The following is a 25,004-nucleotide window of genomic DNA, read 5'->3' as shown; positions in this document are numbered from 1 at the left end:
AGTCAGACTAAATTTACGTAACAGCTACTGCGGGCGCTGACCAACACATACGGTCTTCTCCCTTCGTCCAGAGATCGGGTGGGACTCGCACTCGTATTGCTCGGCAGCTGGTTTGCTTCGTATGCCAGCCTCATTTGATCTATCAAGCACAGTTTCAGCGCCTTACCAAAGCAGAATGGGCTCGACTGGAAAACCTCAACCGAGAATCTATGCGCGTGACTACAGGCCTTCCAAGTCTCGCACCTATCGCGGCACTTCAGGCAGAAGCTCAGGTGAGCACACTTGATGAGCTCATTCATCAAAGGCGTGAAGCGCAGGCGATAAAACACAATAGCGTTCCTGCGGTTGCGGCCTTGGCAAATTACGTTGACCCGTCTTTCCCCATAGTGGATCAACCCTTATCGCCGCTAGGCCCATGGGGCTACTGCCAAGTGACTAACAACAATCCACTTGGTTTCATTCGGCAGGTGAATAACTGAAACTCAAATTCCGTGAGCACCACCGCACCGGTGCCTTCCTGTTCGGAGTTCCAGGAATTAGACCTACGTGCCTACGTGGATTCCGGGTCGAGTTCGGCGATTCTTCTTAACTCCTCAGTGTGTCCTTCCTGTCCAGATGTAAACCAGACGTGTTCTTACGAGTTGGATGCACCCGCTACCTCGGTACTGGCGGAGCTAGTTGCACTCCGCCATGGCCTGACCGCTCTGTTGCCGATCGCCAAAGTGCAACGTCCAACAAGCATGATCCTCTACACAAATTCGACGCAAGTGATGCGCTCACTCCATCGCGTCATTCGTTCAGCAGATGTAGCGGTGGACTTTCGCCGCTGTGTGAGGACTTATTCATGCCAGGTTCGAGTCTGCTGGATTGGTCGATCAAGCGTTCTCGCTCATACGGCAGACTCCACATGGCAGCCCTTGGTGGTCGTGCGCCCGTTGCCTCTGGTCACGCTTCCGCACTCTGAAATGATGGGCGTTCAGAAAGAAATTCTTCGGCGCACCACGCGAATTCTCATACCTCCGTGTGGTTTTGACCTCCCGGGTGGACTCAGCCGTCAAAAGGAAGTGTCGCTCCGAACATTTGGCACGAGTGTGGCTGTCACACCGTCCAACCATACGCAGTGGGGATATACCGACGCCTCTTCTATATGTTCGTACTGTCCTGCGCCAGTACAGAAGCAGACCTACAGCGCTTCCTATGGACACGCCCTGGTCTGGAATAGGCCCGCCGACGATATCTGAGCCGTGTGGGTTCAGATGACGGTCCCAATCGGCTGCCAGATTTACACAAGTGGATCTTTGGCCCTCATCACCGCTCCTTTTCGGACTTAGTGCAAGAGACAGAGCTTCACAATTATGTGTAACACTTCCTTTTGATGCCGTAACACAAACGCAATAAAAAAAAAAAGTCTTCAGCGCTACGCTAAACCTTGCCATCGTTTTCAATGTTTTGCCATCAAGCGAAACTGTATTCTTATTTTTTAATTTTTTTTTTTACCGATAGTTGTAGTGGGCTCACTCCACAGTTCGTTGAGATGTGCAGTCAGCCGGAAAAGTTTGCGGGATCTGCAATGCGTGGCGAAGTAACGTAAAACTGTGCTGCTGCGCCGTCTACCATTACAAAGCGTGGTGTAGAGGCTCCCGGCACTTTCATGCCAGCCGCGCATTGCGCAGCCTCGACGCCACGCTGTGTGATGGTAGACGGTGCAGCAGTGCAGTTTTGCGTCGCCTCGCCGCGCATTACAGATCCCGCAAACTTTTGCAGCAGACTGTACGTGCGCCCTTATCACCGGTGCGCTGTGCGCTGCATTGCGAGGAGTTTTTAAAGAAACAGAAAAAGAAATTCACAGTGTGCCAGCTCGGATTTAAACGCCAGTCACGATGAGTGGCAATGCTTCAGCAAAGAAGAAGGAATAGCCACCTATCCACAATGGGTTTCGTTATTCTCGACATGAGATTGCTCGGCGTGCATCTGCGAATGTTTATACTCCGAACGATGCCCAACGAAACAATGCAAATCTTACCCCTGCATTCAGAAATGCGCCGTAACGTAAGTTCCACGCTTGCCTGTTAACGCCTGACGTGGTGGTACCGAAGGAAACGCAATGAGTGTCTTGGGCTCGTCCACATCATGTGCCACCTGATATGCAGCGCGCGCTTCGCGTTCAACGCGAGACGCACGCTGCATACCAGTAGTGATTGGGCCAGCTATCGCGTCACTGCTCTGCATTATGGGTTGAACCGCAAATGTTTTCATTGGTCGAGCGACTTGTTCATCTTCTTGCCCAATGAATTCGGACGCGTTACCTTCGTATCAGTAGTGGAACGTTATAAACGTGCATGGTAGCCGAAGCGGCTTCCAGAACAGGACTACAAAGGGCTCGGTGGTATGTCGGCGAGGGTGCAGCAAATGAAGCGGTTGGTCGTTTTGATTTATTGTATGGTATTACACATACGTCTTCAAACTCTTGTTTTCCCTGCTCCATCACGACTAAAAGAAAATACAGAAAACATACCGCATGAAAACAGTCGCCTCCGCAGACTTGCAACGCCATCACGTGATCTAAGAAATCTTTTCTGTGATTTTGTAGTACGTAATTTATTTGCTTGCTTATTGAAAATTCAGGAAGGGGGAAGGAAACAAAATTACTCCAGACCGCATTGTAACTGTCTAGCGGAGTGCGAAATAATCTTTTACTTCTTTTTTTTTGCGCTATAGCGGACAAGGAAAAAGAGTGGGCAAAGGACACGCGAAGACGCCTTTGTACTTTCCACCACCTTTCCGTGTCCGTGTCTTCTCGCGCAAAAACCGCTTAGCGATACATAACCGACTCGCCCAAATCGCCATTTCTACTGTCTAACTCAACCTGCTGACACCTGAATGGCCGTCAGCAGTGGGAGGATGAGAAGTGAACGGAGACAGAGAGGACAGCGGAGAGGGTGGAGAGATAGAAGGAAACTCTTTACATTATTATGCAGTATACCGACTAGGTCAGCGTGTATCTGCCGTTCACTCACCATACGGAACGATAAAATATAAACATGTTTGCCTACGTGACACCGTGCCCCTTACTATCAATATTTTCTGCAAACGCCCTCGAAACTATAAAGACAAAGCTCAAAATTCTAGGCATGTCGAAAGGAAAGAAAATAGAAGAAATCTAAATGTGCAGTTTGATGGATCTACTGCAGCAGGTGGGGGGCGCGGTACGCGAGTGCGGGAAAGAGTGAACCGACATGGCAGAGAGAGGTGCATGGCCGGTCTCGGAGCAACCGTCGCGGCGTCCTACATTCGACTTGCCGTGTTTCGATTACGCGGCGCGGACGCTGCGAACAGGCCCTTAGGAGATCTCTCTCTCTCTCCCTCGTGTCCCAGTAATACGGACCACGAGATTTACGAGTGAGTGGAGGGAAATTTATGGGCGCCACGGGCTCCACGTCAACGTGGAAGCCAGAAATGGCTGCGTGGTAGACTTGGACGAGAACGAACGCGAAGTCCGCAAAGAACGAGAAAAGACGGGAATGTAGGCGTGATACTTTTCAGTGAACGAGTTTCCGTTTCGTCTCAGCTTATAAAAATGAACAGCGTGTTTTTTTGCATATTATTATTATTATTATTATTATTATTATTATTATTATTATTATTATTATTATTATTTGTGTTAAATCACATGTCGGTGCCCGCAGACGATACCGGCTGCTCCTCTTAGTGCATGCCATCTGCTCGTCTACTCTTGCAGACGTGCTACGAAGGATGTAAAATTGTCATACAGTGAATATGGAGGCGACAATAAACTGACAACCGTTCTAAAATGTTGACACACACATACACGCACGCACGTACGCACGCGCATAGTCAAAGGAAGGGTACGATCGGCACCGATTCCAAGTGGCCTCATCTGTCACAGACAGCTTAAAAGTGTTTCAGCCAATTGCAAATGGAGCCAAATGAACGTCTTCTAAGAGACAGAAGCAGGAACAGTTGTGCCAGCTGTGCGTCTCGTTTCTACTATACTTGAGAGCGCCACTGCTTCCAAGTTATTCACGCCTTACTTACAAACAGTACTTACAGGGCGTACCGCCGCCTTTATGTACACTGCACATGTAAAAACACTGAAGAATGAGTACGAAGGACGCGATCACTAAGAAAAAACAGCCGGCCGTAGGTGGGTAATAGACTTGTTTTGCCTCCCATAGTTACATTTTTGTTTCACCCCCTAACGTTTCTCATTACGTCGCCAAGTGAAGCGAGATACTTGTAGGGGAGAGAGGACAAGGAGAAGAACAAAAAGAAAAAAGAAATGAAGAAGAATAAAACGCAATAGAGGAAGCGAACCGACCTTTTTGGGCATTTTTCTTTTCTTTTTTTCTTTTTTTTTTAACCAGACCCCTCTTTCGAATTCCAGACAGCATTCGCGTGAAATGGCGATCGAAGCTCCTGCAAAAGTGCCGCCGAACTCTTCTTCACTCACTCACTCACTCTCACTTTAATTTTTTTTTTTTTCTGCGGTATCGGCGACCTGGGACCACAATGCACAACGCTCGCGTGCTGCCGCGGATGGCTCCACTTACTGCCGTCGCCGACCTAATGTCTCGTCCGACCCGATGCCCGGCGGTGGGAGCGCCTTTGTGTTCCTCCGCCGCTATTGCTGCTGCAACCGCTTTCCCCCTTGAACCACGACGACGTGGACGAACGAGGCACCGGCGAGTAGTTCGGCAGAGCAGCTTCTTCCGCCACCCTCTTTGCGTTTGCCGCCTGCTCACCACGCAATCTGCGCCCCCGACGCCCAGTGGCATACCAAAGAGCTGGGACCACGTGCCCGCACTACGCGGACTGGGTTCGTCCGTCGGTCAAACCTTTCCCACCGTCTGTCCTCCTCCTCCTCCTCCTCCTCCTCCTCCTACTCCTCCTGCTCTTCTTCTTCTTCTTTGTTTTTGTTTCGATACATTTTTTTTCAAGGCTTTAAATTGTCTTGTTCTTTGTTTCACTTCAATCGACTCGCCTTTTAAAAAAAGTGCTAGTGAGCGAGGGAACTCCTTGACGAGGTACATTTGACGAAAATAACAGAAGGCAAACGGCAGCGCCGAATGTAGAAAGTGCGGCCGATTAAACTGGCCGTAGACCGAGAATGAGTCCGCGGCAACGCAGAACAAAAGTCGACGTAGCAAAGACAGAGGAAGCGAAGAAAGGTGCAAAGATTGCGAAGAAAACGGAAGCGTTGCAGGAAAAAAAGAAGCGTAATAATTATGTGCAGGGCAGTTGGGGGTTTGTTTCTTGTTGGAAGCCGCCGAATGAACGGTCCCCGATTGCAGCGCGCGGCAAATTGGTTTTACGTGGCCCGGGTTTAACCGGAGCGCCGATGCCTTCGCCGGCACTTCTGTTGATGTTTCGACGGAAACCAACTCACGGAGGAGTGGAGATACGTTCAAGTCACTCTCAGCGAGCCGACCTCGTCGCTTGACTTTCGAGGTGTGCTCTCCTATACAAAAAAAAAAAAAAAAAAAAAAAAAAAAACTGGAAAAAGAAAATGAAAAGGCTAAGGCTGCTGACGCTTCTTATAGAGAAGGCCGTGGTCGTTTTATTTTTTCTCTTTTTTTATGAAGTGCAGTGATCCATTTCTCTATTCACCAGTGTTTTGGTTTGATATATTTAGGGATGAGAGAGAGAGAAAAGAATACAGAGAAAGGGCAGCAAGGTTAAACAGAGGTAGTTCCGGTTGGCTACCCTCCACGGGGGGAAGGGTTAAGGGGGATAAAAAAAGAACGAGAGTGGAAGGGGAAGATAGAGAGAAAGAGGGCTGGATATTTGAATAAACTTCCGTATACCTCTTGCGGAAGGATGCTCGCTTAGCCGCGTGGAAGAAGCGCCTGTATTTGCGTTAACTGACACCGTAAATGCTATCCCGTGAGCGCGACATCTACGCGCGTTTAATTTTCGGGTGATTATCTTGGAGTCTGGAAGACACTCTTGATTTTCCATGTTGTAAGTATTGACCAACATGTGGTTGAACAATATACTTCTCCACAAGGAAATGAGTGCCACTGCATTCAACTGGCGATGGGTATAACCATGCAATCGTGATAAAAGACGCCGTAGATCACTCATGATGACCGAAAGAATACCATCCATCTCGCATTGTAAGCAAAACATTACGAGCACCGTGCAAGGTATGGTTCCTGATGAGAGCACCTCGGTGTAGCATCCGACGTGTCCCGTCATGCATGGTGTGCCTGTGGAGTTCTTGCGACTCGACTCATCATCTTAGAGGATGGAGAGAGCCAAGTATCACAAACCTCAATGCACCGCCGTAACATATAACAACCAAAAACTGCCATATGCGGTGTTCAGCGATGTCTAGCTTAATTAGAAAATTTTACGAATTCTACAGAAGGACATGGGGGAGTGCTCTGCGAGACGAAATCTAAACGCGAATGCCCAAACTTTGATTTACTCTGTTTTACTCAGCTACTGGCCTACTAACTTCCAGCAAATTATTTGGGTCTATATATACTGCCACCAACAATTAACGCTGAGTCATCGCTACCAAGTTGCCAATCTGAAGCGTCCGAGTAGCTGCATAACTAGATTCATTGAAATGAGAGAGAGAGAGAGAGAGAGAAAGCAAGAAGAATTAATCGGATCCCAAATAAATAAGCGGATGCTTAGATATTTACTGCGCTCTCTTTAACCAGCATCTCGGCGTTGTTGACCGACCTGCTCTGCTCGAATTTTTGAAACATGAGCCTGCAGGCTTGTAGAGCAGTCTATTGGACGTCATTCAATATATGCTGCATAAAAGTGTTTTTCCAAGCATGAGAGAAGCCCGCGAATACAACCAAAGTGCCTCGAGCAGCCAGTGGCGCGGCAATGTTGCTTGTATTCGCGGGCTTCTTTCACGCATGGAAAAAACATTTTTATGTACAGCACGCATTGAGCAAGAGAAAGCTGTATCGGGAGTTTTTCATGTTGCCCTACAATTTTGTCATTTACGCTTTTCATCTAATTATAACGTTTGAGGAGTTCATTAATTAATTAAGGCTTATTATGCAACTAGACAGAATGTAAAAAAATAGAATCCGAGTATCTCCAAGCGACGGCAAACAACATTACCTTTTTTTCTGTGCAGCTACGTGGCATTCGCGTATCTTTAAACTTTGGCTCATGCTACATGGGACACCCGGTATACGGAAGGTTCCAGGAGGCTATATTTCCTGCGAAATATAGAGCGGAGCCACCGTCGCCAACACACTTAGTGTGGATTGCTCCTAGCGTCGTCTGCTGGTCTTCAGTACATAAATGTGCGAGTGTGACCTCGATTTGTCGTCATTGTAGTTCCATTGTCCTGGTGCACTCATGTCGGCCCTTTTTCGACGATGAACGGCAGCATTCGGCCTTCAGCTAATATGTATGCGCTGCAGCATACTGTGTTTGTCTGTCAGCGCGTGCCGAGCGTTCGTTCACCCGCTCCGTAGACATTCCATTTCTTTTCCATCATTCATTTTGTTCCATTACATCACGAAAGACGTTTGATGCAGTTACCAGGAAACGAGGAGGTCACTGCGGTGAGTTGGTACGAGCACTGCTTTAGATGCATTGACCCAAAAATGCGCTCTTGACCGTCTGATAGAAGAGCGGACAAAATTAGTGGGCAAAACAAAGTTACGTAGTCTTGAGATGCGTCGCTGATCTTCGCAAAAAAAATTTTAGTTGCACTTGATTACTGCCACTGTGACATAGCTCGCCACCTGCATGTTATTGGGTTGAGCGTAACCCTTTGTTTCTTTGCTTCTACCAGAGGTGGCGAGCACAGTTCGCGGGCGAGGCTCATTCAGCGATGATAATTAGTGTTATAGTAACAGGCGACGACCTTAGCTTAGCTCACCGCTTTAAATATACTTTGTTCTGTAAAAGCGTCATATTTATTTAAAACTAAAACAAGGAAATTCAGAAGTGCAGGTTTACTGCAGCGCTAAACACACTAGAAAAAAAAAGGGGGGGAGGGTTGGGAGGAGGTGGGTGAGGGGTAAGGGGGCGCTGACGTTCGCAGCGCTGCCACCGGTGGCGCACGAGTCTAAAACCCTGGGCGGAATATTGCGGACGCTTTCAGTGTATCAAAATGTGTATGATAAAGTGCGTTGCAGAAAGGCAAAACTTCTGCACGTCAAATGGTACTTACAGCGTCGTTATCCAATATCAATCCATCAATGTAATCGCCTCAAAAACTACAGATGCACTTTGCGTAACCACTCTGAATTGATCCGAGTTGTTCCACGTATCTTCGTAGTACAGATAAAACGCAGCAGTGCGCGAGGTTGTATGGGCGTTGACCTCTGTCTGCAGCGCTGCGCTTTAAGAGCAACGTTCTGCTATATACGCTCACGGTACACCGGCCTAAATATTGTGTAGCCCGCGATTCCCCTGTGGTTTCCACTGCACAAAAGGATTTTCTCACAAGCCACCCATAAACGCGCATACATTGATTTCCTGGCATCGTTCCGCATGGATTAGTGCTCTGTAGACAGACGCTTGGGGAGTGTACGTATTCTGCAACGGGAGCTCGCCTCTGACCGATGTGCGATTCTTTCCATGTGCGTAGGTCCCGACTTCTGGGGCCTGCTGAACCCGGACTGGAACTTGTGCAGCAAAGGTCGGCGTCAGAGCCCCGTCGACCTGAACCCAAACACGCTGCTCTTCGACCCCCACTTAAAGCCCCTGCAAGTCGACCCGAGCAGAGTGAGTGCGACAGTACATATTGGCTATAGGCTGTTTTTTTTTTTCTGTGGGTAACTGGGTACCGCCATCTTGAGATGTAACACAACCATTCTTTCACTAGCGTGGGTCACGACAGAATTCTAAAATCCCTGCGAAGTGTACAGCTTGTCATACAGCTACTATATTAGTTTTTCACGTGCATTATCGTCATTTACTCATCGGTGTTAAAAAGAAGGAAAAACGTATGTGCAGCCCGCAAAACAGGTGACACTATACAGTGAGCGTCTTTACCATTTGAGCACATTCAATCCAACACAGAAGTTCTTTCAAAGCGAATACTGCTACTAACATTCGCGTGCTTCGATCGCTCATTAGTCGGTCGAGAAATCAAAATGCCGCGGTTTGAACCCACATGACTGGTATGATGTCGCATTCATTGTGCGGCTTCTGCCGTACCAGAATCCTTCGGCCGTACGCACCATACAGTTTGCTGAAAAAAATCACTCGATAAACTCCGACACTATGAAGGGAGCGGTTCGTTGCAGGGAGGTTCGTACGGGAAGAGAAATCTGGGGACTTTTTTGCTGGCGAGTCTTGTTTCTAAATGGGCCTTTGCCTAGATAATATAGAGAATGACATGTTTTGCACCGTTTAACCGCCTTTTACACTTCCTCTCAAACGGGATCATAATGGCCGTTACAAATTTCTTATATCGAAGCTAAGATGTTTGTCTTCGGCGTTTGGCCCGTGTCACCTAAAACATAAGGTTTGCAGCTTCGCAGTACCAGGGCCCTCGGCTATGGCAGGAATACGTGAAACATAGGCACGCTTTGTGTATGCACCGCCCAGCCATGAACAAAGACTGCAGTATTACCCGCAAATATTTCACAATAAAAGGAATTACCAGTAACAACGTATTATAATTCATTGGTCTGTGGCCACAAAAACGCCATCTACCTACGCCCCGCCTACCTAATTTTCGGGAGCGGCGTAATCGTGGCTGCCAAATCTTACACTAGCAGCGAAACAGATTACATTTGTTAACTGCGATACAAGCTCTATATTTGTCTGGTTAAGCTCTGAGCCACCAGGTGGCCGTCCGTACATGTACTTCAGCCGCTTGCGCTTACGCCCTTCGTGTGCGTCTGTCTGTGTGAATTTGTTTTTATTTTTAAATGTTTTTAACCTTTTCCTCTCTGTCTCTTTCTACTCCCTATCTCCCGACCTCAGTGAAGGGTAGCAAACCGGAGACTAATATCTGGTTAACCTCCCTGCCTTTCAACTTCATCTCTCTCTCTTTACGTTTACGCCCACGCTCCCCCGGCAATCCACCTAAATCGACCCTGTTTTGCCGGAATACCGGACACTTAACGTTCCTTAAGAGAACCCCAGGCGCTGTAGGTTAATCCAGAGCCCTTCGCTATCGCGTCCCTCATAACTCATCGTGCAGTTTCGAAACGTCAAGGAAGCCCGTGAATACACGCAAACTGCCTCGAGCGGAAAGTCGCGCGGCAATTTTGCGTGCATTCGCGGCATTCTTTCACGCTCGGAAAAACGCTTTTATGTAGCGCGTATTGAGCAACATAAAGCTGTATCGGGAGTTTTTCATGTTGCTCTACAATTTTCTCATTGACGCTAGTAGTCTAATTATAATATTTGGGAAGCCCATTAATTAATTAGGACTATTTATGTAATTAGGTGGAATGCAAAAATAATTTGAGTATCTCCAAGCGACGGCAAACAACACTACCTTGGTTCCGTCCAGCTACGTGGCATTTGCACAGTTTTAAAGTTTGGCTCTAATTAGGTGGGACATCCGGTATGTAGTGAGCGAAGCGGCAGGGCAGTCGCGGTACAGCCCATCAACGACCCCTACCAGCTGCTGCCCGGGTATCTTCCGCACGACTATAGGGATAATGCTCCTTCTTTTTTTCTAAAACATCGGTTAAACCTAGCTGTAGGTTCCAGATACCAGCAAGTATTGGCCATATCACGGGGTTCCGGGTTCCCCGGAACTGATCACAGTTGGGATATCATTTCAAAAATAAGTGGCTCCGTGGAAATAGATGACCGCAAATAAGTGACCGCACCCTATATCGCCCTAACAAGTGATGCGCCAAGCAAGTGCACCACCTCTCTGCCGAGGCTTTCGTAAACTACTTGTTGCATAAAGAAACCAGTTGCACGAAACAAGAACAAGCCTATTTTGACAAATAGACTTGTCTTCTTCAAGGCGGCCTTGAAGGAGAAGAGTCCATTTGTCGAAACGTTGACTCCTGCTTTCACCTTGTTCTCGTTTTGCTCATCGTCTATTCCATCTCCCGCCTTCCTCGTGTTTTCCCCAGTTGCACAAAGAAATTCGTACATAAAGAACTCGTTACACGAAGAAACTGGTAATGTTGCTGATTACATAAACAGTCTAGCCGTTCTAAATAATCGCCAACTTCTCGCATGTAGTCACCTTTCGCGCATATATGCGTAGTAAGTTTGCCATAAGAATCTGACTTAGTCCAGATACCACGGCGCCTATACTAAATCTTTTACAAAAAGAAGAAAAAAAAACTCAAGGAAAGGACACTCTATACACGAAAGCTTAGATATTCTACGTGATCTCTTTACTGCATTTCTCCATAGTGTGCCTGCCAAACAAATTCAGAAAACATTGCGGTTGGGTTCTTTCTTCAAAGAACTGCAACGAAAGGAGAAGTTTGGTCAGGCTCTTTTTCCGTAAGATGTGCATGCGATGTAGCTTGTCTCCGTGGGAAGCCAAGTCAATAAAAAAAGAAAACAATTCACATCTTTTATTGAGACCCTAAAACAAACGTGTAACTTTTGTTTACATAGCCATGGTATTTTTTTTTCTCCTCGCACCTAATGCGTTCCTGGTCAGAGTTGGGAGACGTTTCATTCGGGCGAACTCAAGTGAGCGATCGCAGTTTTGCGTGTCCGGCCGCGCAGGTAGATCACGTTCGCAGGCGCCGCCGTATATTAAGGCGCTATAGCGAGCTACGGTCGACTTAAAACAGCGGAATGAAAATTTACGCTTCTTTTTTCTTTTCTTTTTCATTCTGGACATTCTTCCCTGTATATATCTCTAGGTTTTGCCTTTTCCGTTGAGGCTCTCACTCATGTCCTGGCAGCTCGGAAAACTTTGAATCCACGTGAAATATATTATTTGTCCGTGTGATCGCACCAATGAGCGGCATCGGAGATCGGTCGGTGGCGCGCCAGGATCGGCAAAACGTGAACACACATTGTACACGCAAACACAAGATAAGCGATCGGGCCCCGTAACATAACGCGATATGAAACTGAGTGCACGTTACGAGTGCCAGGTTTCACCGATAACGCGTGCGCATGTATGTTATCGTGCAGTGTTCGAGCACCGATGGTCGAACCATCTCGCATCACGACATTTGTAGATCTTCGCCATCGTGTCAACTGTCAGCTCGCACGCGTTGACGTTATTTATTTTTTTACTTCTTGTCACAAGCGTTCAGCGATTTGTTGTTTTCGATTGTTCGTTTTCTTTCTGTTCTTTCTCTTCTTATTGTAGTGGTCACGTGATGTGTATTCGCGTGTCACGTACACGACGCTGGAATATGTTCCAAATCACATCGACTTGTTTTCATTCATTTTGCCGTGGCTGTTTATCATCACGTGATGAACAGATGAATGATCGATCTGTAGTTGAAATCAGAGTTGCCTTGTGCATGCTCAAAACTATTTTACGTGTTTTCTTTTCTTTCTTTGTTTTACATTTAGGATCAGATGCCCGAAAACTATACATGAAAACAAGGACAAAATATCAACTTTCACGATTAGTTCGCTATCGGGGAAGGATAACTACAGACAGTAAACTCATGCAGAGTGAATTCGAAAGGGGGACTAATTTAGGCACGTCTCTTGGAAACAGATACAAATGGCTACGGAAAAAAAATCACCCACCAGGCACTCCGTACAGATGGTTAACTAATGAAGCTGAAACGTGCGGCCCCGGTGTCTATCACTGGGTTAATCACGAGATTTCTTAATGTTTATCATCAGAATGTGGAACTTCCATTCACCGTTGTGCATCCCTCTTTCAATGCCGTCATCATCCCTCATCGAACCTTTATGTGCCCGTTCCCCTCACCCTGTGCAGAGCAGCAGGCTAGAGCGCGTTAGCTAAGGCACACCTCTCTATCTTCTTTCAAATAAATTATCTCTCTCTCTAATCCCGATGGCTCATTAAACGACGGCTTGGTCAGCTGCGTACCGGATCCTCGGTACGCAGTTGCTACTTGCGCTTGGCTGTACAAGCCTGTTCTTGTGCCCGGGCTGCAACATCGGCACGGCGTAGACGAGCTCGTTCCCGGTTCCACTCCCGGCGCTGCTGATCGAAAGCTGCCTGCTCCTCAGAGTGCGTATGGCGCATGACCTACCATTTCGGAGCCGGAGAGAATCTGCTGCGCGCGCGCTCGGCTGCGACGGAGAGCAACGACGTTACTACTGGCGCAGCCAATCGCTAGCCTTTCTCTTTTCTTTTTTTTTTTTTTCGAGCGTGCGCATGGGATTGCGCCGGAGGAGTTTTCGGCATACAGGCGACAGATGGAGGGACGGACGAATCGGCTAGCCATATACAGTTTCACTGTAAAACGCACGTGCCACAATGTTTATTGTATCGGCGATACAGGTTAAAAGTACAAAGTACAAAGTTAAAAGTAAATAGTATCAACAAGTATTAGATTAAGTCGAGGAGCTAGTGAAATTACCGGCACTGCCATTGCTGAGCATTCGATTTGCTAACCGTACTGGTGATAGGTCCAAGTGCTCGGTAAATTATTTCAGGTGAAAAAAAGAAGCACACATATCAACATCGTTCTCATAGTACTGCTCATCGTGCAAGCATACGGACAAGGGAACGGCATAAATAAAAAGAAAAGGAAAGCGTGCTCTCTTGCTGCGCATCTGGGCGCGTCCAAGCGCTGATGCAAGGACTGGCACTCGCGTGCGTCATAGCGCGCGACGTTGACGTCCGCTCCGAGTGCCTGCTGCTTGCAGCAGCCGCCTATTAGGGGTTACTCAGAGCTCACGCAAACTCGAACGGGGCCACCGTATTATTCGGTCATGGAACCATAGCCTACTCTGCTCTTCCGATCCAGAACCACCCCTTCGCGTCCGTTACCCACCGCGGAGGGATGCTGATGACGTGAAGAGAGTGCAGAGAGAGAGAGAGAGAGAGAGAGAGGTGCATGCTCTTCGCTTCCTCCGCGCGATGGGAAAAGTATGGTGTTCAAAAGCAGTTGCCGCCAACAGGGGTGGGCTGGGGGGAGGGTTGCGCTTGTTGACAGGAGCGCCTCATGTTCTCTCCGATTTCCAAACAGCCGGCTTACATCGCAATTCGCCTCTCGACCTCGACCCCCTTCCCACGCCTTTTTTTTTACACTGGCTTGCGCCCTATACACCGCCAACGCCGATCTTACACGCAACGTTATATGGAACTAAAGGGGAGACATTGAGGAAAAAGAAATGAGGACAGGGATTGGGGTAGGGAGGGTGGTTGCGGCGTCTCCCTTCTCCCCAATTTTGTTCCCGATGCTTCCTCATTCATAATGCATGTTCCCCGATCGCTCGTTCAAGATGCATTACGCCACTGAGTTCGCGAACAAAGGTTCCTTTTTCGTCTCCTATCGCCCAGTGATATGTGCCTTGCGAGGGAGCCCGAACACGGGGGCTGCCTTTCAGCAATAGCAAGCTAGAGACAAAGAAAAAAAAGGAGTGGCAAAGAAAGGCTAAAAATAGCTGGAGAGGGAACGTCTGCAACCAACCAACCTGCCCCAACTTACAGCCCATGCGACGCCGTCTCCACCCTACCTTTCCCCGTCTTCTTATCCTGCCCTTTGTACAGTGGGCCCCGGTGGAAACGCTCCCGCCCGGTCTGCTATCTTTTGAGAAGAAAACGGCTTTCCTTTTACCCCCCCCCCCCCCCTCTCACTAACCCCCTCCCCCCGCTCCACCCATCAAGCAATGCCTGCTGAGGTGCGCTTGTGTGCTTCGGCAGCTCGTGCGGCAATATGCGGCTATCTGAATGGATCCACTCTTTGGTGCCTCGAACCAGAGCCTGTGATGCATAGAAGCTGGCGAATCTAGAAGAGCGACCGCTTAGTTTGCGTGTAAATGCTCACCCGGGTTTGAGAGCTCGGCCGATTTGAATTAATTAACCCCCGCTTCATTGAAAGGGATGATGAGTGAAGAAGAATATTTGATTTTCTTCCGGTAAGAAATGAAATTCAGTTACGTGCTTTATTTCTTCGTATTCATGAGGTCACAGCTTTCGTTTTTTGTCCTGATAAGCCGAGGTGATCGTGCGACGTATCAAGTGCGAAGTTTTGCTTCGTTCGCTATTTGTGATACACTCGAGGCGCACTAGAAAAAGAAAAAGGAAATAAATACACCTGTCTTGCTTATAGGTTTGTCTTCACGCTCTCTTCTGCGGCTGTCTTAGGTATGGTGTTTAGTTGTGACGTTGTAACGCTTCAAAGACAAAACTATATGCGTTTTCATTTTTTTATTGGGGCACAAGGCGCCGTTTGAACCGGACATATAACCTTTAGGAAGCAATGGACACAAGAAAAAGAAACGGGGAGATGGAGTGAGCTAATCACGTGCGTTCTTTCGTCGTGTTAAGTTTGAAAATACCAAAACAAGAAATAGTTAGGAACGACCTGATCACTGCCGTTCCTGTTATTCTAATACGCTATAATACATCACGCTGTGTTGCAACCTACTGGTTTGTAGCGCAGTTTGTCCTGACGTAGCTAATATTATGCCCTCTCTCGTATCTCAGTGTGCCGCTGTGGATTACGGCGGCTAATGAAGTTTCTACGTCCAAAGCCCTACATTCACTTAACGCATTCATATACTAGCCAAAGTTTCAAGCTATATACAGTGCAAGCAGAAAACACCAATATATAAATATTTAAGCAGCATAAACTCAAACATGCATGTTTCACTGAAACACGGCTACGCCAGAAGGAGAAAATGACAACAAACTATACTTACAAAAAGAATTTTGGAGTTTTACGTGCCAAAACCACGATACAATTATGAGGCTCTTCGTAGTGGAGAACTCCGGATTAATTTTGATCCCAGGCGGTTATTTTACGTGCACATAAATCTAAGTACACGAGCGTTTTGTCATTTCATTCTAGTGAAAATGCCGGAATCGGACCCGCGACTTCGAGCTTAGCAGCTAAAAAATTGGCAAATATGATCGTGGGGTGAGAGAAAGAGAGCAAGCTGAATTGTAATCAGCCGTGCGACCGGAGCCTGAATTCTTTGTGCTGTTCACAAGACATCGGCTGAGGAGGACGAAGGGGTGGAACGGACGTTTGCGTCTTGTTTTGTAGTATTATCCTTGAGATCAGTCACCACAACTTTACAGTACAAAATACGTCAATTCGTTCAATACGTCAATTGTGTGTGTGTGTGTGCGCGTGCGTGCGTGCGCGCGCACGCACGCACGCACGCACGCACGTATTATACATATATATATATATATATATATATATATGCGCGGCCTGTGTGTATCTGTGTGTGTGTGTGTGTGTGTATTGCAATGCACAGTCAATAAATACAATATAAGTGAAGATTCCTTCCGTGTTGTATCAGATGAGGACCCATTTGTCATTGAGCGTGTAGCTGTTTCCCATTGCTTATTCTGGCCTGCTCGTGTGTTTCGTTGTTGCTCGTGTTTCAGCTACGCGCGTTATACGTGTTATACGTGACTTCTCGAACATTAAAGTCTGTGTTTCTGTATTTCTTTTTCTTGTTAGTATGTGGGTGTAAGCCGTTCATGTAAAGTTTCTTTACGCTCTATCTTACACCGAAGCACTTTTTTTTGTTCCTTACGAAGGTATTAGTGTAGACTTATAACCAGTTTCAATGAAAAATCCTGGGGCCGCCTTCGGTTCGAAGCTTTTCTTTTTTCTGCATTCTTCATCTTCAAATACAATGCACTATCAACCGAGCACAATTGGACGACATGCACTCGAAACGAGTAGAGTCGCTTGAAACGAGTAAATGGACAGAGAGTCGCCGCAAACAGTTCGATATTTCCAGAGAATTGATCTCAAATCATGCAAAGCATCTCTTCGTCGCACTTTACTGCGGAACGATACGACGAATGTGGCGCTAAACGGCGGGAGTGATTGGATTGAAGGAAAGTGAACACGCCTTTTCGCAGCCGGCTTCTCCTGAACATAATACCGCCTCTGCTGCTGTCAAGATGGACAGCAGCGTTGCTCCCGGTGCGGCTTCACGCCATCGGCGTTCGTTTATCTCCTGCCCGTAGGCATGAAGTCGCCTTTTTTCAGTAATCTTGGTATACCAGTAATGCATCTCCTCTGCCGCCAGAAACGTCAGGGTACGAAAACGCAGGGTTCGTGAGACTCTTCTTAGATGACACGAGAGCGTCAGCTGTGGGGCTCAACTGCGAAGAACCTAATCTTTTAAAAGGAAAGTTTTGTTGGTGTTGTAGCAAAGGAACTTGGTGAAGGAGGCTTTGAAAAGATGTCAACAGCGTGTGAACGCAGAGAAAAACCAACTCAGACCCAAAGGGAAGAAAAGCTCTATCTCTCTCTCTCTCTCTCTCTCTCTCTCTCTCGTTTCTTTCCTTTTTTCTTTTTTTAAATGTAACATGCTTGAAGTCCTCTGCACATGGAAGAGGTGGAAGGGGAAGTAGAGAGAGGGGCAAGTGCCATTCTTTTTCGACGCTCTCTCTCGCCCTTACGTCCACTCCGACCAGGATGCGGCAAAATACACCTTCTCAGAAGCTTTCGCTCCACGAGTACGGTTTGATGCAATTGTTTTGCTATCGCCGCGAGAGTGATGCCATCTCGCGAGGGTCCCGGCCGACTTCTCCGTATGGTCTCCGCAGCTTAAGACTCGAGTTTGAAACTTGCAGCACCTTGGCGAAGTAAGTGAAGAAAGTTTTTTTCCCTACAGTTTTACGGTAGGCGGAACAAGAGAAGGTTCTTCGAGGTTCAGCCGAGCGTGAGGTCTGCAAAAGGAGAATCACGTGAGAAGCGCGAACGCTGCGTGTAGGCCCGAACAACAAACGCCGAAGTCATCAAAGGTGTTTGAGGCGCGACGCGCGCGTGGTTCACTTGCATTTCGGCATTCTTACGAGAAGTTCCTGGGAGCGTGGAAGAGTTGCTCAGTCGTTCGATTCGATGCACAGTGTTGGGTTTGCAAAGTGGACAACTCCATCATAAAAGCCGAGGAGGCAGATGAAAGAGAGATTCGTACGTTGCTTGCACGTTCGATGGCAGTAGCCGTTGTGACTTGACGTCTGTTCGTATGGTAGACGCGTACAGTTAGAGAATGGGCTTGGCTTACAGGTTAGCGACGACGTGACGCGTGGCTGCACGCAAGATACGCATTTATACGTAACTTCACACTAACTTTAATCAAACACGTATATTTTGAGCGCTGTCTTCGATTGCAAGAGCTGCATTTGGGACCTGCACAAAGAACAGCGCAAACAGCGGTACAGTTGAAGCGAAGAGTGCTACTCTTCTTTCCGCTAACCTCACGTTTTCCTTTCTGCAATTCGGTACTTCGCTCTGCGGTAACGCCATAAAACGAACAGGATGGGTGCCTTGACAGCGAGTCTGTCCTGTTCGCTTCGCTTATCTCATTGTCTACGCTGGTCACCATGGTTAAAGTAAACCAACTAGCCCAGCTTTAAAAACCTCGTTTCTGACTTATAGTAGACGCTGGTGGATAGTAGAGAGAGAGAGAGAGAGAAAGAAGATGCATAGAAAGGCAGGGTGGTTAACAGAGGTAGGTACGGTTGGCTACCCCGCACGGAAGGAATGAGTAGAGGGATACAAAGAGAAAGAAAGTGGCAGGGAAGATAGGAAGAGAAAGTGACGAGCGAAAGCTAACCGCGGACACTATAGAACGGTAGGGAGCGGCGTTCCTGAAGTCTATTGTGAAGGCTCTCAGACCGCAGGAATCTTGCAATACGGATAGTGCTACCCCACAGTGAAAGTACTAGTGAGAGTGATAGTACTACACACATATAAAAGAGCATGCAGTGTTGGCAGTACTGAGTCAATCTCCTATACACAGGTCAATAACGAACCTGTAAACACATTTCGGAGGCAGACCGTAAACGTGGGCCTGATGATCGTCGACGTTGTCGTTCATTAGTTCTCTCGTAGCATGTGCACTTCTGGGACCATGTCTATCCGCACGCCAGCCAACAATCGTCGAGTATTTGCCATTTCGTAACACGTTCATGCGTATTTACAAGTGAGCTTTCTCACCACCACGCACTACGTCACCCTTCGTCTCTGCGAGCGCTTCATTCTATGCAACGTGACGTTGGGTGACCTGCGAGGTACTTTTCATATTACCATATTACCGCGTTTTCTCTTGCGAAGTTGAGAACTCGAAGTGAGTCGCTTGCATCACTGTCAACCGTGTCCATGCTTACTTAAATATTGTTTTTACTATCTCTTATTATTACTACTTATCAATAATTTCTTTTTACCTTTTTGTAGAGCGCCTAGTTAGTATTACGTGAACGTTATGTATGCACAGGCTGTAACACATTGGCCTGCGTTACATGCAGTCTACATGCGGAGCATTTGCAAAGTTCGAACCACCGTACGTTTTAGTACGTATGCAAATTTGCTTTTTTCTCTATACACGTAGCATCTGTTTCTTCAGAGATGTGGAGTAATGATGCGAAAGCGGGAACCTTCGTATCACTCACTATTCAGTGAACGCCCACACCGTTCCAGTTTCGTGTCGCTGTGAACGTCCGGCTGCGCAGACCCGATGGCTCGTGCTTCTCAACACTGCAGCTGCGTACGGTTCAATCGAGCGTCGTGCGTGCTTTTTTACAGCGAGTCGTCTTATCGGCCATGCTGCCTGTTACGGCTTTTCCTGGTCGAGTGTGCCTGACCTCAATGGGCTTGTTAACTACTGTGGAAATTCTGCTCCGTGTCTGTGAGGAACACAAGGGAACCGATTCCAACTAGCGCCCGCGCACTTCCTAATTTCATATATATATATATATATATATATATATATATATATATATATATATATATATATATATATATATATATATATATGCTAACTTTAGCCAGAGTTTAAAAATATGCCTCCTGCATTCTTGACTTGACATTTCATTTGCAGGCTCTACGTATGAACACTGTATTAATGTCTATGTCAAGCTCATCGTCCTAACGCTACGTTTAGCTGAGCGGCGAAACACGGTTCGAAACATCGACGAAATGACCTACCGTTAAGGTGCGCTTATGCATTCCTGTTTGGTTACTTTCACATACGTACTAACTTTACTGTCTGCATTTCATATATGGACACAATCAACAGAACGTAGGCAAGCTTTACTCTCCTCCGTTCATACACAGTACACGCCTACCGTAAGATGCTGTAGTTTTTTCGGCAAGCTGCATCTCAAGTGCCTGCTGCGAATAAATATCCTTGTCCGGACTAGCCATCGTATTCTCATCGCGACATTTGCGTTCATGATCTCTGCTCATTAGTCGTAGCTAGGATCAAGACAGGCTAATAACGAAAACAATCCGGTTTTACCGGTATTGAGCCTATATACCATACCGTGATTGGGCAGCAACCAGTCTGGAAGCAGCTTAGAGAGCCAGTCAGCCGCTTAAGCACGGGGGCTTAAATTTCTCTTCTTGTCGACGGCGACCCTTTTACATCACAATGCTATCCTAATGGGTAGCCACTTTGCCCGCTGTTGCCCTCTCTCTCTATTCTGGCCCTCCCTGTCTCTCTGTGTCTCTCCTATTTCTCTCAGGCGATCGTCCCCTGCTGCCATGCATATTTTGTGTGCCTCTCGAGGATAGGATTTGGCCAGGAGCGCAACCGTGACTGAACCAGCACCGTTGGGGATAGCCCTCGGTCCAATCTGTCTAAGTGCAGCAGCGGAAACCCTCTGTACGGTGCAGAGAGTGGCCTCCGAATCCGGTAGGACGTATATGCGGACAATGAGGTGGCTGTCCCGGATCTCACGGCGAAATCGGCCGCTTCAACCTCCCCCTTTTATTCTCTTTGCGCAGTCGTAACGGGGTCATGCTTTTCAATCTTCCCTGTTTTTCCCAGATCCCCGTTTACCTTTCACTTTCTTTATCTCGATAGTTCCTCACTGGTATATACAATCGCAAGAAATAAACAAGAATTATTTCTAGACGCTTCAAAAACTTCGTTATTTTTTTTATTTCTTTTTTACTGTGTGGCTAAGAGGGCAATAAAAAGGGCAGTGAAAAGCATTAGTAAGCGCAGCTTCAACGATATGGAGTGGAAAAAGATTTAGGTGTTTAAGGTCCCGGAACTGCGCACTGGGTTACGAGGATTACTGTTGACCTCCTGTGGTTCTTTATTAACCTGTCCCAATTCACCACATTCATGGTCCATCTTTTGTGATTCAAAGGCAGCTCTCCAGTGTCTGCTGTCCCCTTTCAACCACGGACCAAATGTACAATTAGTCGCAGACATCCGACTACTCCACCATTACGCAATCGACAAGGGACACAACATCATCTACCAGTGGATACCGGGTCACTGCGGAATTTCGGGGAATGACAGTGCGGATGACGCTGCCCGGTCGGCCCATGATGGTGCCCAGATTGTACCCATACCGCTGTCAAGAACAGATGCAGCCACAAGACTTCGCTCCCTCGCACGCGAGCTTACGCTAACTCTGTGGAACACCAGCGAATTCACGAACACACGTCTTCACAGATTGGATCCAAGTTTGCAACTCCGTCTTCCACCAGGGTTGCCACCAGCGGAAGCAACACTTCTGTGCCGCCTATGGCTCGGCGTGGCATTCACGAACTCATATTCCTTCCGTATTGGAATGGCCGACAGCCCTGCTTGCGACACCTGCGGCTTCGAAGAGACGATCGCGCACCTCCTCTGTGACTGTCCACGTTACAATGTGCAAAGAAAAGTGCTCGTGACCGTGCTCGAAAAACTGGACAATCGCCCCTTCACAGAAGAGAAAGTTCTAGGACACTGGTCCAGACGGGTTTCGGCACTCAAGGCCTTAAGGGCCTTGCTCAAGTTCTTAAGGACATGTGAATTGTGCGAACGACTTTGACTATTGTTGCGCGTAACATCGCGTTACTGTGTGCATTTTTCTTGTTTTTTTTTCTTCTCTCTTCCTTCTCCTTTTATTCCCTTTACCCCTTTCCCCAGCACAGAGTAGCCAGCCGGTATTTACACTGGCTAACCTCCCTGTCTTTCCTTCCCTTTTGTCTCTCTCTCTGTACCTAAATTTGAGCACACGAGCTTTACGACCCCATCGAAATGCAGCCGCCGCAGACGGCAATCGTACCCGCGACCTCGCACTCGGCCCCGGAACGCAATACCCACTGAGCCACCAGGGTAGGTTTTAGAACAGGGAGATAACAAATAGGAGAACATTGACCGCCTGGGGACGTCGCGCACACTCTTGAGCGATCACTCAGGAGACCCTATGGGCACTGAATTTTGGTACTATACCCCCACAGCAGTGCATGGTAGCAAACCGGAAACTCGGCTCTGTGGTAGTTCCAGGCCCAGGTATGGCGGAAATTCAGCTCTTTCGCCGACACCGGGTCACGTGGCCATTTCAGGACGATAGCGCCAGGCACGCGGTAATTTGAACTGCGAAGGCTTTCTTTATTCTGAGTGAAAAAAAAGTGGTATCACTACACACTAATGTCACTGCGCAAAACACGCCTCCCGACGCGCAATGGCACACGTCGTAGCGCACAAACACCAGAAGAAGCGAAAAATGTTTCGTTGCGAGACGTACGGCTGGAAAAGTGGGCGCTACGACAGACCAGAACTACTTCCCCTCCCCCCCCCCCCCCCACCAGCCTTTTCAACTGCTCGTAAACTTCGTCGTTTCATCAAAGATGGAGAGAACGTACCGTCATAAGTTAATCGGTCTGAGTGGAGCGAAATTGTCTGCAAGTACGGCTTCATCCGCTAGTAACCACGTCAGTTCTCACCGAGCGCGATGATTTCTATTCGTTAGGTAAAAATATAAGTAGTGAACACGAAAAGTAGCCCTGAGTTGGTCCGCCAGCACTTCACTGTGCAGCATGCGCTGCCACCACTGTTCACCTCGAGAACCATCACTCAGGGCTGTCCAGAGGGCCCGTGTGATGGCAGAGGGGCTCGGCCTCTCTGTACCGACGTGGGAGCGGCCCGCATCAGTCCCAGACTGATCCCTCAGGACCTAAATAAAGTTCTCCATACCATACCATACCATACGAAAAGTAGCCGCCAGTTCCAGCATAGACGCCTCCTTTAGCGTATTCCGGGAGAGTCAAGGTTCTGTGGAGAACTGGGAGATGGCCGATGGTTTTACTGCAGCAAGCCGGAGCTATAGTGCACATCAACGTTAGAGGTGAGAAGGGGGAAGTCATCGCGGCAGAACGGTATGAGGGAATCGAAGGATCCCCCGAAATTGCTTTATGATGCTGGCTCCCAAGAGGTAAGCGGCATCGGCGATGCCATCACCTTGCACCAGCTCTGTTTCGGTTTCGCCCTTCCGACAGTGCCGTGACTTCGACGTATATAACGAGGGGAGGCGTTACAGGACCACTTCGGCTGAGATAGCAACGAAGCTGGTCAAGCTCGTCGGCAGGTAAAGGCAACGCGGGACAGGGCGCGAGAACTTGACGGGGATCTCCTCATCGCGAGAGCAAAAGAACACAAACTACAGGATATCGAGACATGAAAAGATGCAGGATATAAGCCTTACGCGAAAGCACCGACACCACATCACGTGGAAGGTAAAAACAGCAAAAGAAGAGAAAAAAAGAAAAGTCCAGGAGAGAAGCTACTGCAGTGCCGAGAGGTACGAGCAATGTTTTGAGGCAACAACAACAACTCAAGCGATGCGGGGTGCGGGCGGTCTAGCGCATATCTATAGTGCGGTGCGTGAAAGCAGGAACCAAAGCTTCGCCCAACAGTGCGCCTCCTTTCGTGCACGTCGGTCTTTTCTTTGGGCAAGGATGCTGATTGGCGCGGGGCCGATCGCGATCGCGCAGCTTTCTCCAGGGCCTCCTCAGCTTTCGCGTCGTCAACACATCGTCTCCTTTCTCGCCCCCCATTGATGCTCTTATTATTATTTCGCGTTTTGTTCGTTTCTTTGTGTATGCGCGTGAGTGTCGTGGTCAGCAGTGTTGACCAACCGACGACAGACGACACGGTAGCGGCCAGGCATCGGAGAGGGAGTTCTCCCTCGAACGGCAGGTTTTGCTTCGCGCATTCCCCAGCGGCTGCGGCTGCGACGACACGATGATCGGGAAGTGGTGAAGTTGGAAATGATTGCCGCCCGATTTGCCGCAGAGAGCTGCTGCTACTGCTGCTGCCGGTTGCGGCTGGCGAGGCGGACCGGTCTGTGAATGGGAGGGAGGAGCGTTTCCAGGCGGCGTTGGCGCGGCTTCCTTTCGATCGGACGCGGCGCGCAAGCCTCGGAGCCGGTGTGGTCGGCTCCGAGGTGTTTCCGGAGGGAATCTTCTTCCTCCCCGCCTTTAAATCCGCCAGGTCATCAAGAGGCTCTCCGTCCCAAGTGCCCTGATCGAGTTTTGATGGCGCCTTTGTTGCTTTGTCGGGGCGCCCGCTGTGTGGACGGCCTTGCTCTCTCGACCGGTCGCGGTAGCGCTGTTTGAGAGCCGAGTCCGGCGGTATGGGAAGGATTGTCGGTGATGCGCGTTATTTCCCGAGACTGCCTCGTGGATGAGTGGTCGGGGTCGGTTAAACCCAGTGGCGAGTGCTGTAGAAATAAAGAACGTCGCGGGCCGACCACTCGTTTGGGTGAACGTAGACGCTGGTTGACTTTACGGAACCCGGGTGCAGTTTATTGAACATGGAGGCCTTTTTGGTGTCAGGCTCAAGAGATTAAGCCACGCCAGCTCTTTATAGCTAACTAGCTATAGAAACAAGTTATGTCAGCTGCCCTAACGGGGATAAAGCTGCGCCTTTTCTTTCCTTTTTTTTTTGCGGCGTCATTATGGCTTTTGAGGAACTTGCGTGTAATTGATCATGTCAATTGATTGACTGAGCTATTGGGTTTAACGTGGCAAAGAAACCCTGTTGCTATGAGAGACGCCATAGTATAGGGATGCGGAACAGCCTTGATCACCTTGGGTTCAATAAAGCGTACCTATATAAAAGTACGTGAGTGTTTTGCAGCGAAGCTGTATACCGCTATCCCCCAGAGCATTTGTCGTGTCCGTGGGCAAAAA

At 48.2% G+C, this 25,004-nt stretch overlaps 1 protein-coding gene across 1 annotated transcript in view; it reads left to right on the top strand.

The window, feature by feature from the left end:
• The window catches only part of CARPB (Carbonic anhydrase-related protein B), a 246,824-nt gene that overhangs the window by 125,291 nt on the left and 96,529 nt on the right, over nt 1-25,004 (top strand). The window contains exon 3 of the mRNA XM_050183355.2: nt 8,597-8,733. Coding sequence (XP_050039312.1) covers nt 8,597-8,733 — 137 coding nt within the window. The remainder of the gene's footprint in view (nt 1-8,596; nt 8,734-25,004) is intronic.

This window comes from Dermacentor andersoni, chromosome 4 (genome assembly GCF_023375885.2).
Source record: "Dermacentor andersoni chromosome 4, qqDerAnde1_hic_scaffold, whole genome shotgun sequence".
In the NCBI taxonomy this organism is placed as follows: domain Eukaryota; kingdom Metazoa; phylum Arthropoda; class Arachnida; order Ixodida; family Ixodidae; genus Dermacentor; species Dermacentor andersoni.
The sequence above is the reverse complement of the archived record's forward strand: the minus strand, read 5'-3'. Positions and strand labels throughout refer to the sequence as shown.